Raw genomic sequence first — 12,730 nt, 5'->3', positions numbered from 1 at the left:
CTCTCCCCTCTTCATCCTCCCTCTTGCTTCCTCCCCCTCCCCTGTTTCCCTCTCCTCTCCAGCAGATATCTCCTCCCCCTCCTCTGTTCCTGACGGTCTCTCTCCCCCCAGGTTGTGAGCCAGCGGTTCCCCCAGAACAGCATCGGCGCGGTGGGGAGCGCCATGTTCCTGCGCTTCATCAACCCTGCCATCGTGTCTCCGTACGAGGCGGGCATCCTGGACAAGAAACCTCCGCCCAGGATAGAGCGCGGCCTGAAGCTCATGTCCAAGGTACACAGGGGACTGGCCTCTGGGGAGCGCTGGGGGCGCCTCACTCTGACTGGACCCCCGCTGTGCTGTACCTGACCGCTGATTGCTCTCCCTCTGGTCTCTCTGTGCCTGCTGGTCTCTCCCTTTCTAACCTCCTGGTCTTTCCCCCTGTCTCTCCCCAGATCTTGCAGAGCATCGCCAACCATGTTTTATTCACCAAAGAGGAGCACATGAGGCCTTTCAACGACTTTGTAAAAAGCAACTTTGATGCAGCTAGAAGGTAAAGCAAGCTTGTGTCTAGTGTCTCTCTCCCAGTGGGGGGCAGCTGGGCTGACCTGTGTGGTCCTGGGGGGCAGCTGGGCTGACCTGTGTGGTCCTGGGGGGCAGCAGGGCTGACCTGTGTGGTCCTGGGGGGCAGCTGGGCTGACCTGTGTGGTCCTTGTGGCAGGTTCTTCCTGGACATCGCTTCCGACTGTCCTGCCAGCGACTCGGTGAACCACAGCTTGTCCTTCAGCAGCGATGGCAACGTGCTGGCCCTGCACCGCCTGCTGTGGAACAACCAGGAGAAGATCGGACAGTACCTCTCCAGCAACACGTAAGAGTGTGTGTGTGTGTTTCAGCTGGGAACACAGAATGTCTGCCTTAGCATTGATATGCTGTCTGGAAGATTCCTAGAGGGGGCGCAAAATGTCCTGTCCTCGCTAACCCCTCCTGTGTTAACCTCCAGGGACCACAAGGCGGTGGGGCGGCGGCCGTTTGACAAGATGGCCACGCTGCTGGCCTACCTGGGGCCCCCAGAGCACAAGCCTGTCGCTGACACACACTGGTCCAGCCTCAACCTCACCAGCTCCAAGTTCGAGGAGTTCATGACCAGGTGAGGAGTTCATGACCAGGTGAGGGGTTCATGAACAGGTGAGGAGTTCATGACCAGGTGAGGGGTTCATGACCAGGTGAGGGGTTCATGAACAGGTGAGGAGTTCATGACCAGGTGAGGGGTTCATGAACAGGTGAGGGGTTCATGACCAGGTGAGGGGTTCATGACCAGGTGAGGGCTTCATGAACAGGTGAGCAGTTCATGACCAGGTGAGGGGTTCATGACCAGGTGAGGGGTTCATGACCAGGTGAGGGGTTCATGACCAGGTGAGGAGTTCATGACCAGGTGAGGGGTTCATGACCAGGTGAGGGGTTCATGACCAGGTGAGGAGTTCATGACCAGGTGAGGGGTTCATGAACAGGTGAGGGCAGAACATGTGACCAGGCGAGGGCAGGAAGTGAAGGCAGAACATGTGACCAGGCGAGGGCAGGAAGTGAAGGCAGAACATGTGACCAGGCGAGGGCAGGAAGTGAAGGCAGGACATGTGACCAGGCGAGGGCAGGAAGTGAAGGCAGGACATGTGACCAGGCGAGGGCAGGAAGTGAAGGCAGGACATGTGACCAGGCGAGGGCAGGAAGTGAAGGCAGGACATGTGACCAGGCGAGGGCAGGAAGTGAAGGCAGGACATGTGACCAGGCGAGGGCAGGAAGTGAAGGCAGGACATGTGACCAGGCGAGGACAGGAGGGTGAAGGCAGGACATGTGACCAGGCGAGGGCAGGAAGTATAGACATGACATGTGACCAGGTGTCCTGACTCCTGGTTTTCTCCCAGGCATCAGGTGCACGAGAAGGAGGAGTTCAAAGCCCTGAAGACCCTGAATATCTTCTACCAGGCTGGCACCTCCAAGACAGGGATCCCTGTGTTCTACTACGTCACACGCAGGTGAGGGCAGGGGCACTAGGTCCTCTACACCTCTCTCCACCTCTCTACACCTCTCTACACCTCTCTACACCTCTCTACACCTCTCTCCACCTCTCTACACCTCTCTACACCTCTCTACACCTCTCTACACCTCTCTACACCTCTCTCCACCTCTACACCTCTCTACACCTCTCTACGCCTCTCTACACCTCTCTACACCTCTCTCCACCTCTCTCCACCTCTCTCTACCTCTCTACACCTCTCTACACCTCTCTACACCTCTCTACACCTCTCTCTACACCTCTCTACACCTCTCTCCACCTCTCTCCACCTCTCTACACCTCTCTACACCTCTCTACACCTCTCTCCACCTCTCTCTACCTCTCTACACCTCTCTCCACCTCTCTCTACCTCTCTCCACCTCTCTACACCTCTCTACACCTCTCTACACCTCTCTCTACCTCTCTACACCTCTCTACACCTCTCTACACCTCTCTACACCTCTCTCCACCTCTCTACACCTCTCTCCACCTCTCTCCACCTCTCTCCACCTCTCTACACCTCTCTCCACCTCTCTCCACCTCTCTCTACCTCTCTCTACCTCTCTACACCTCTCTACACCTCTCTACACCTCTCTCCACCTCTCTACACCTCTCTCCACCTCTCTCCACCTCTCTCCACCTCTCTACACCTCTCTCCACCTCTCTCCACCTCTCTCCACCTCTCTCTACCTCTCTACACCTCTCTACACCTCTCTCCACCTCTCTCTACCTCTCTCCACCTCTCTACACCTCTCTCCACCTCTCTACACCTCTCTCTACCTCTCTACACCGCTACAGCTTTCCTTTCATCTCTCCCCCAGACACACGCCCCGAGACATCAGAAACATACCATATAACTGTTTTATTCAGAAACATCAGTGGAAAAAGACTCATAATGTTCAAATCAGTGATTCCACCATCTCCACAGCCCAGCCAGACAGCAGGTGACAGTTTTCAAACCTCACAACATGTTTCAGGGACTCACTGATGAAGGACAGATTAGCTGAAAAAAATGTGGACATGCTCATCTCTCTGGTAGCCACGGAAACATAGACATGCAGACAGGTGTGAAGTGACATGCCTCCTGACACACACACACACACACATTCACCAGAACGACGCGTTAAACCCCCTCCTCCTCCGGAGCAGAGTGATGAGATGAACTGGCAGGACAATAGCAGAGCATCACTGAGTGTCCTGTTAGAGTTACACAGGGTCTGACACCTGGTTAGGAAGGGCTAGAGTTACAGTAGAGGGAAGCCTGCTGAATGGAGACACTATCACAGTTTTCAAGTTGCAAAAGGACAGTCCATTCAGAGGGAGTCAGACACACAATCAAAACAATCAAAAAGGAGCATGTCTCTCTCTCTCTCTCTGCCCCAAAGCTATCCTAAAACAAAGAGGCTCTGTTGTGCTTGTGTTGAGCAGTGGAGCCAGGCTGGGGCTCTCAGTGGAGCAGGGCCAGGGCCAGGAGACCCAGGGGGAGGGGGCCCTGGAGGGGGCAGCATGGGAGGGGGCCGGGGGCCTGGCTGCGGACCCCGCTGGGGAGGGTCTGGTTGGGCCGGCGAACGCTCCGGGTCCTCAGGGTCGGGGTCCTCCTGGTGCTGGCCGGGGTCAGGGGAGGAGGAGGGAGGTCTGGGGGGACGGAGGGGTCAGGGGTCAGGGGTTTGTGTGTGAGGAGCAGCAGGTCTGTGGGGCTGGGCATGTCCCTGGGGGGAGGACTCTCTGCAGGGCTGGTGTGAGAGAGCGGGGAGGGGGGAGGGGGTGGAGGCGGGGTGAAGGAGGAGGGGGGAGTGGAGGTGAGGTGGTGGGGGTGCGGTGTGAAGGAGGAGGGGGCTCTGAGGGTGTGGTGGATGGGCTCAGACAGATACCACCACCCGGTGGGTCTGGCATGTGGGGGGGGCCAGCGCTGCCCCCCGCTGGGCTCGCTGGCCGCCAGGGGGGGCAGCGTGTAGGAGGCGTAGTGCCACCCCCCCGTCCTGGGGGCCCGGGCCTGCCCACACACGGGCCTGGCGCTGCAGGGACAGCCCAGCACGCGGGCGGGGGTGTGCTGGAGCCAGGACAGCAGGGGGCTGATGCTGGCGTGCTCCCAGCATGCCCAGGGGTTCTCTCCCAGAGAGAGCAGCTGCAGCGCGGCCAGCCGGGCGAACACGCCGCGCCCCAGCCCGGAGAAGCGGTTGGCGTGCAGGTCCAGGTGCTCCAGGCGAGGCAGGCGGTCCAGGGAGCCAGGCAGCACCTGGAGCAGGGAGTTGTGGGACAGGTCGACCGTGACCAGGCCAGCCGGAAGGTTGGTGGGGAGGGTCCAGAAGCGGTTGTGGCTGAGGTTAAGGGAGCGCAGGCCGGTCAACGTGTTGTTGATGAACACGGCTCGCTCCAGCTGGTTCCTGGACAGGTCCAGCACACGCAGGTTCCACTGGTAGGCCGTGGCGTTCTTGTCCAGGAGGCGGATGGCGTTGTGGGCGGCGCGGAGCTCCCAGAGCCCGCGGGGCAGCGCGGAGGGCAGCCAGACCAGGCGGTTGTGGGACAGGTCGAGGAGGCGCAGGTGCGTGTAGGAGCTGAGCTGGTGGTCCAGGCTGGCCAGGTTGTTGTGGGACAGGTTGAGGGAGTGCAGGTTGTGCTGCAGGCCGGGTGGCAGGCTGCTCAGGGCCCTGCTGGAGCAGTCCACCTGCCTGTGGCTGGAGCTGCAGGAACAGGGCGGGGGGCACGCCCCCAGGGCCCCGCCCACCAGCAGGGATGCCAGCAGCATCAGCACACCAGCACAGGGGGGCGTGGCATCTGGGGGCATCAGCAACACTCGCCTGGTAACACAGCGGAACATCATCAGAACATCATCACACAGCAGAATATCAGAACATCATCAGAACATCATCACACATCAGAACATCATCAGAACATCATCAGAACATCATCACACATCAGAACATCATCACACAGCAGAACATCAGAACATCATCAGAACATCATCACACAGCAGAACATCAGAACATCATAAAAACATCATCAGAACATCATCACACATCAGAACATCAGAAGAAGGCCAGTCCGCTGCAGCGTAGCTTCTCACAGTCACAGGTGAGTGACTGTCTGAGCTGTCTGGTGTGCAGAGCCAGCCTGCCTGTTCACACCTGCTGTACTAGGCTGCAGGGCTGCTTAGCAGAAGCACAGTGGGTGTTTCTCTGCTTAGCAGCAGCACAGTGGGTGTTTCTCTGCTTAGCAGCAGCACAGTGGGTGTTTTTCTGCTTAGCAGCAGCACAGTGGGTGTTTCTCTGCTTAGCAGCAGCACAGTGGGTGTTTCTCTGCTTAGCAGCAGCATAGTCTGTGGGTGTTTCTCTGCTTAGCAGCAGCACAGTGGGTGTTTCTCTGCTTAGCAGCAGCATAGTCTGTGGGTGTTTCTCTGCTTAGCAGCAGCACAGTGGGTGTTTCTCTGCTTAGCAGCAGCACGGTCTGTGGGTGTTTCTCTGCTTAGCAGCAGCACAGTCTGTGGGTGTTTCTCTGCTTAGCAGCAGCACAGTCTGTGGGTGTTTCTCTGCTTAGCAGCAGCACAGTCTGTGGGTGTTTCTCTGCTTAGCAGCAGCACAGTGGGTGTTTCTCTGCTTAGCAGCAGCACAGTGGGTGTTTCTCTGCTTAGCAGCAGCACAGTGGGTGTTTCTCTGCTTAGCAGCAGCATAGTCTGTGGGTGTTTCTCTGCTTAGCAGCAGCACAGTGGGTGTTTCTCTGCTTAGCAGCAGCATAGTCTGTGGGTGTTTCTCTGCTTAGCAGCAGCACAGTGGGTGTTTCTCTGCTTAGCAGCAGCACAGTCTGTGGGTGTTTCTCTGCTTAGCAGCAGCACAGTCTGTGGGTGTTTCTCTGCTTAGCAGCAGCACAGTCTGTGGGTGTTTCTCTGCTTAGCAGCAGCACAGTCTGTGGGTGTTTCTCTGCTTAGCAGCAGCACAGTCTGTGGGTGTTTCTCTGCTTAGCAGCAGCACAGTCTGTGGGTGTTTCTCTGCTTAGCAGCAGCACAGTGTGTGTTTCTCTGCTGTGTCGGCAGATAAGGAGGCTGTGAGTGAATGCATGTGAAGCTGGAGCATGTTGCTGTGTTACTGCAGTGAGGAACAGGAGCTCTGCTCTCCTCCTCTCCACCAGAACACCCCCCCCCCCCCCCCCCCCCCCCGGCTCTAACATCTGGCACACACACACGTGCTGGTGTGACCGCCATGATGATGCTGCCTGTGTGCAGGGCTGCAGAGATCCCAGCTCAGGGTGTGCGTGTGTGTGCGTGTGTGTGTGCATACTCGTCCTGCAGAAGGTTCTAAATCCCAGTGTGCACGTCCAGCATCCTGTCCCCCAGTGTGCACGTCCAGCATCCTGTCCCCCAGTGTGCACGTCCAGCATCCTGTCCCCCAGTGTGCACGTCCAGCATCCTGTCCCCCAGTGTGCACGTCCAGCATCCTGTCCCCCAGTGTGCACATCCAGCATCCTGTCCCCCAGTGTGCACGTCCAGCATCCTGTCCCCCAGTGTGCACATCCAGCATCCTGTCCCCCAGTGTGCACATCCAGCATCCTGTCCCCCAGTGTGCACGTCCAGCATCCTGTCCCCCAGTGTGCACATCCAGCATCCTGTCCCCCAGTGTGCACATCCAGCATCCTGTCCCCCAGTGTGCACGTCCAGCATCCTGTCCCCCAGTGTGCACGTCCAGCATCCTGTCCCCCAGTGTGCACGTCCAGCATCCTGTCCCCCAGTGTGCACGTCCAGCATCCTGTCCCCCAGTGTGCACGTCCAGCATCCTGTCCCCCAGTGTGCACGTCCAGCATCCTGTCCCCCAGTGTGCACGTCCAGCATCCTGTCTCCCAGTGTGCACGTCCAGCATCCTGTCTCCCAGTGTGCACGTCCAGCATCCTGTCCCCCAGTGTGCACGTCCAGCATCCTGTCCCCCAGTGTGCACGTCCAGCATCCTGTCCCCCAGACGGTCAGTGGTGACGGTCAGACGCTAGCAGAGCACAATACGGAGCCTCAGGAGTCCCTGCCTGTCTGCCTGGTCCCAGAGCCAGCAGACAGCCCACTGCACTGCACACACTCACACTGTGTGTGTGTGTGTGTGTGTGTGTGTGCAGCGTACATCTATGACAAAAAAAAGGAAACTAGAAACACTCACCTTTTCCTCATTTTGTCATCCAGTCAGCGTTCTCCTCTCTCCTCCTCCCCTCTCCTCCTCCACCTCCTCCCCTTTGTCTTCTCTGCTGCGTCTGTTCTGCTGGATGTTCTTGTCTTGACCCAGTCCCTCGGTCGGACTGTTAACCCCCTCCTGCTCCTCCTCACGCCTGCCTCCAGAAGAATCTCCTGAAGCTCTCTATCCCTCTCTCTCTCTTCCTGTATCTCTCTCTCTCTTCCTCTGTCTCTCTCTCTCTCTCTCTCTCTCTCTCTCTGGGAGAGCTGGACCTGGGAGCTCTGCTCTCCTGTAGCCCCAGCAAGGAAGGTGGCGTCAGGCTACAACAGCACTCTGCAGCCTCCAGAGCCACACTGAGCGAGAGGGAGAGGGAGAGAGAGAGGGAGGGAGTGGGAGGGGAGAGGGAGGGGAGGGAGAGGGAGGGGAAGTGGGAGAGAGAGAGAGGGAGGGAGATAGAGGGGATAATGTAGGGATAAAATGGGAGGAGAGATGGAGAGAATGCAAGAGAGAGAGAGAGAGAGGGGACACTAGTTGGAGGGTTGAGAGAGGGAGGGAGGAGAGGGAGGGAGGGAAGGAGGAGGGGGAGATGGAAGAGGGGAGGGGGAGAGCAGTAGAATACAGTGCAGAGTTGCTCCACTGCTACTGATGACTGAGGAGATGAGAGATGCTGACTATGATGTTTCATAATCAGAACCTCTCACTCGAAGAAATCTGCTTTTCTCTGTCTCTCTCTCCCTCACTCTTTCTCCCTTTCTTGCCTTCTCTCTTTAGAGATTAATAATTAAATATGGAATCGGCTTGTCTCTGCAGCAAGCAGTAAAAAATACACAATGCCTGTTCGGACTTGAAGTTGACTACTGTGTTATACTCAATGTTTTCACTCACATCGTTTTAGATGATCATCATTATCACTGTAACTAATGTGTCCTCATCAAGGATAACCCATCTTGACTAGGCATGATATATAAACAGCCGTTCTTCTTGTAGTCAGTAATGTGACTGTAAAGTGGTGGTAGTGTTCGTGGGGCTGCCTTCTCCTCCGGGGTGAAAGGAGGCTGCTGTTTCCAGGCCTGCGGTGCTGCCCAGTGCACACAGCCTCTGGTTACTAATGCTCTGTCCTCTTACTGGTGTCCGCCTCTGTGAAATGGATACATGCACACACACATGCTCACACACACTTAGACTGACACATTCACTCACACACACACACACACACACACACTTAGACTGACACATTCACACACACACTTAGACTGACACATTCACACACACACACACACTTAGACTGACACTTGTGCACAAACACACACCTACACCCACAAGTGCCAACACGCATATACACACACACAGTCGAGAGGCACGAGGAGTGCTTCTGATTCAGAGTGTTGTGTAGAGCAGCTGTTAGGCCGTGTGTGAAACATGAGGTGAAACATCGGCAGCCTGAGAAGCTTCAGTAAAGAGGAACTCAGTTCTGTCACGCAGTTAGATGAGGTTGTCCGTGTTATTAGGTGTGTTCGACAGCCGGCTGACTTGAAGCAGTGAATTCTGGTTAGACTTTTTGTCCGACTTGAGATGGCGCCGAGGCTAGGTCACTGTGATGTATCCATCAAAGTACCGTGAGATCGACTGCCGGCTGTGTAGCCGAGCGCATTTCCTCAAGAGCAACTGCATGGGTTCTAATGACGACACAGCTATTTCATGATTGGCCAGACTCACTCACAACTTTGTTGGTGTTTTGTATTTATTCTGACACCTTCAGTTTCGCCAATGCTCAAATCCGGACCAAACTGTTTAATTGAATTAAATATTTGCCTTTATTGACAGACTGCGATAGCCTACTATTGTTGAAGAAAGTGTTTTAGTCTGTCTCTTTACTAACAGAAGTTTAATTGAGTTCTGGTTGTATTATCAATCTGCAGATTGGAGAAAGAGTTTAACATAGCCCAATACATAAAATATCAAATTTCAGTGCACTGGTTCTTGCGAGTTCTAATGCGAAAACAATTAAATTCGAAACCATGCAGTTTGTCAACGATAAAGTAAGCAAACAGCGCTTGATCGGCCATGACTGACATCAACACAGCAAACCACAAGAAGCAGGGATGTCCAACTTTACGGAGCCGTTTTAAACTCCTCCCCTGCAAGCGGATCTCTCGCCGGTCGTTTCATGCAGCTGCAGTCGATGTGGAACGCATCTATTAATCTGTATCTGCACACCTGTTATGTAGGTCTGTTGTGTCTAAACGGAGAAGTCTGGGACCTGAATGGAAACACGATTACAACATCTCACTTCCTCTCTGCATGGGCGGCTGCAGGACAATTTTATTTTGCAATAGACATTTACATTTAGCAGATGCTCTTATCCAGAGCGACTTACAGTAAGTACAGGGACATTCCCCCGAGGCAAGTAGGGTGAAGTGCCTTGCCTAAGGACACAACGTAATTTTTCACGACGGGGAATCGAACCAGCAACCTTCTGATCAATAGCCCGACTCCTTAACCGCTCAGCCATCTGACTCCCCATTCTCATCTGACTCCTTATGACAAGTTCATATTAAACATTTAGGAAAAAAAAACAAAAAAAGTATGCAGGTTTGGTTTTCATGTGATCAGGCATTTCACATACGAATTAAACCGTATTGTACAATGGAACTATTCATCAAGTTTAGTTTTTTTTTTTGCTTAAACACAACACTAAAAACGTGCAGGACACAGTACACTGTTACAGAATGATCACACCAACACATTTCCTTCCTAAAGCAGTGGTGCGCTAATATCCTATTTCAATATCTTATCTTAAGTTATCTGAACGTTATCTGAACGTTATCTTGTCAAGTACTACCAACCCGTCTGGCAACATCCAGAACTACGTCTGGTTTGGGTGTGAACACCTAATTGTGGAACATGTCGTTGTGGAACATGTTGTTGTGTTCTCTGGGCGGAGCCTTCAGCCTCACGCCACCACGTCGCCGGGGGTTGCAGTGGTCTCCGTGGCGATGGGTGCGCCCTGGCCGGCAGGTGGTGATGTTGAGTTCCCCTCAGAACCTCCGGGTCCCTCTGGCCTGCTGGCCTCGTCTCCTCCCTTCTCCTTCTGGTTCTCCTTCTGGTTCTCCTTCTGGTTCTTCTCCTGGTTCTTCTCCTGGTTCTTCTCCTGGTCCTCCTTTTCTTGGTCCTCCTCCTCCTCTGCCCCCTCCAGGGTGAGCCTGAACTCCTCCTCGGTGTGTCTGACCTCCTTCATCAGCAGGCTGGTCTCTGAGGCCTGCTCCTTCCTGCGGGCGGTGCCCCCCAGGGAGCAGCTGTTCACCAGGTCCACGTTGCTGCGGACCACCCGCCCCCCCTGGCCCTGGCTCGCCACCTGGCGCCTCAGGTGGCACAGCTGGCACCACATCACCACGGAAACCACCATCAGCACCGTGCAGAGCCCCACCAGTGCCCCCGCCGACATCACCAGGATGCTGCCGTGCTTCCTGCGGAACAGACAATCAGTGTCGGGGCTGGAGCTGGGGTTGGCGGGGGTCTGGGTGGAGGAGGTCCTGGTGGGTGTGTTGAGCCTTCTATGAGTGCTGCTTGGTGGGGAGCTGGTCAGCAAGATGCCTCTTCCTGAGGTGGAGGTAGAGAGACCTGATGATGGAGATGATGGTGTTGGATCGTTGGGTGTTGGATCTGATGGAGATTTGGGTGTTTGGGCCGAGGAAAGTGTTGAGCGGTCTGTCGTTGCACTCATGGTCCCTTCAGCAGATCTGTTAGAGCTGACCTCGATGGTACACCTCCCTGGAGCCAGCAGGGCCAGGCAGGACAGCAGGAGAAACATCCTGGACAGCATCGCACTTCTGGAGAGACACACACGAGAGACATGAACATTGTCACACAGGACACACTGTCACACAACAGATTCTGTTCCTCTTTTGTTGTGTCAAAAGTTTAGTTGTACGTTTGTCATGCTTTGTCAAATTTGCAGAACAGAAATGGGATTTGAAGATTAGACCAGAAATCTCAGAAGAACAAGTCGTCGCAGCTGAGGTTTTTATGTGCACATGTTTGTTCAGTGCTGGTGAGAATGTGGCTATTCAGAACCGTGGATAATCTTCATCTTCTATCAAATTTTTTCCAACATTGTAGGTGGAGCTTATTCTCGTTGCTCAGTCATCTAAACATCAAAATTCCCCAAAAGTTTTAAATCCCACGTACCTGTGTTTCCCGTGTGGAGATGAAACCCGGACGAGACAGGATACTAAAGAGCTCATGTGTGAGAGAGCAGCACCAGGCTCTGTACTGTGATGTGTGACAGACGAACATGTGATACGACACATCACACACAGCACCCAGCCTACCACACCATGACGCATATCCTTTTCCTCTCTCACTTCTACTCATCTATTTGAGGTGGTGTGTGTGTTTGTGGTCGGTCACGCTAGCGTCCACGGGGTGACTTCCTGCTGCAGGTGCAGCTCAAGCACAAGCAGGCAAAATGAGAGAAGTGTTTAGTAGAAGCTAGTTCCTTTTGTACAAAGTTGCTTTGTTTGTTGTTTACTTCCCAAAAGCTAACTGGAGCTTATTGTTGAGTTTACGATAAATGAAACACGTTTAATTTAAATGTATTAATTAAACGAATTGAAAGTAAATCGTAAGCCAATATCCTCACCCCGGAAATGTGGATGGAGTAACTCATCTTTGTTGGTTCTCTACTTCTTCTTTCTTTAGCCTGCACACGGTCTGACTGGAAACCCACTGTTAGTCGATTATTGGAAAATCTCCCTCACTTCCAGTATCTCTGCACCAGTCTTCATCTAAACGCCCCCCCTCCCTTCCCAGTACCACCCTGTGTGACATCTAAACGCCCCCCTCCCTTCCCAGTAGCACCCTGTGTGACCTGTGTCCTCCTGCCTCTGACCCCCGCAGGTTCAAGACGGGCCAGATCAACGGAGACCTCCTCATCTACCATGTCCTGCTGACCCTCAAGCCCTACTACGCCAAGCCCTACGAGATCGTGGTGGACCTCACCCACGCCGGCCCCAGCAACCGCTTCAAGACCGACTTCCTGTCCAAGTGGTTTGTGGTGTTCCCGGGGTTTGCCTACGAGAACGTGGCAGCCATCTACATCTACAACTGCAACACCTGGGTGAGGGAGTACACCAAGTACCACGAGCGCCTGCTCACGGGACTGAAGGGGAGCAAGAAGCTGCTGTTCATCGACTCTCCGGCGCGGCTGGCGGAACACGTGGAGCCGGACCAGCAGAAGCTGCCGGCCGCCACGCTGGCCCTGGAGGAGGACCTCAAGGTGTTCCACAACGCCCTGAAGCTGGCGCACAAGGACACCAAGGTCTCCATCAAGGTGAGGGGGGCTGGGCCGGTGAAGGGGGCGGTGAGGGGGGCTGGGCCGGTGAAGGGGGCGGTGAGGGGGGCTGGGCCGGTGAAGGGGGCGGTGAGGGGGGCTGGGCCGGTGAGGGGGGCTGGGCCGGTGAGGGGGACTGGGCCGGTGAAGGGGGCGGTGAGGGGGGCTGGGCCGGTGAGGGGGGCTGGGCCGGTGAGGGGGACTGGGCCGGTGAAGGGGGCGGTGAGG

At 55.1% G+C, this 12,730-nt stretch overlaps 3 protein-coding genes across 3 annotated transcripts in view; 1 reads left to right on the top strand and 2 right to left on the bottom strand.

The window, feature by feature from the left end:
• The window catches only part of nf1b (neurofibromin 1b), a 47,871-nt gene that overhangs the window by 19,176 nt on the left and 15,965 nt on the right, over positions 1-12,730 (top strand). The window contains exons 31-36 of the mRNA XM_067256806.1: positions 112-270; positions 432-529; positions 698-844; positions 977-1,123; positions 1,896-2,006; positions 12,070-12,502. Of these exons, the coding sequence (XP_067112907.1) occupies positions 112-270; positions 432-529; positions 698-844; positions 977-1,123; positions 1,896-2,006; positions 12,070-12,502 (1,095 nt within the window). The remainder of the gene's footprint in view (positions 1-111; positions 271-431; positions 530-697; positions 845-976; positions 1,124-1,895; positions 2,007-12,069; positions 12,503-12,730) is intronic.
• On the bottom strand, positions 3,474-4,851 carry LOC136963503 (oligodendrocyte-myelin glycoprotein-like). Its single transcript, XM_067257655.1, has one exon. It carries the CDS (start codon positions 4,845-4,847, stop codon positions 3,474-3,476), a length of 1,374 nt encoding a protein of 457 aa, XP_067113756.1. The 5' UTR covers positions 4,848-4,851.
• Positions 9,794-11,470, bottom strand: LOC136963336 (uncharacterized). Its single transcript, XM_067257437.1, has 2 exons — positions 11,359-11,470; positions 9,794-11,000 (listed from the first exon to the last, which is right to left on the bottom strand). Exons 1-2 carry the CDS (start codon positions 11,412-11,414, stop codon positions 10,124-10,126), a joined length of 933 nt encoding a protein of 310 aa, XP_067113538.1. The 5' UTR covers positions 11,415-11,470; the 3' UTR covers positions 9,794-10,123.

Source organism: Osmerus mordax, chromosome 19 (assembly GCF_038355195.1).
Source record: "Osmerus mordax isolate fOsmMor3 chromosome 19, fOsmMor3.pri, whole genome shotgun sequence".
NCBI classification, from domain to species: Eukaryota; Metazoa; Chordata; class Actinopteri; order Osmeriformes; family Osmeridae; genus Osmerus; species Osmerus mordax.
This window is presented reverse-complemented; position numbering and strand designations above follow the sequence as displayed.

Excerpts from the sequence above, each read along its gene's own strand:
- LOC136963503 (XM_067257655.1), bottom strand. The coding sequence starts at position 4,847 with ATGATGTTCCGCTGTGTTACCAGGCGAGTGTTGCTGATGCCCCCAGAT.
- LOC136963336 (XM_067257437.1), bottom strand. The coding sequence starts at position 11,414 with ATGAGCTCTTTAGTATCCTGTCTCGTCCGGGTTTCATCTCCACACGGG. Across the intron at positions 11,001-11,358 it reads TCTCCACACGGGAAACACAG|AAGTGCGATGCTGTCCAGGA; the intron begins GTACGTGGGATT and ends GTGTCTCTCCAG.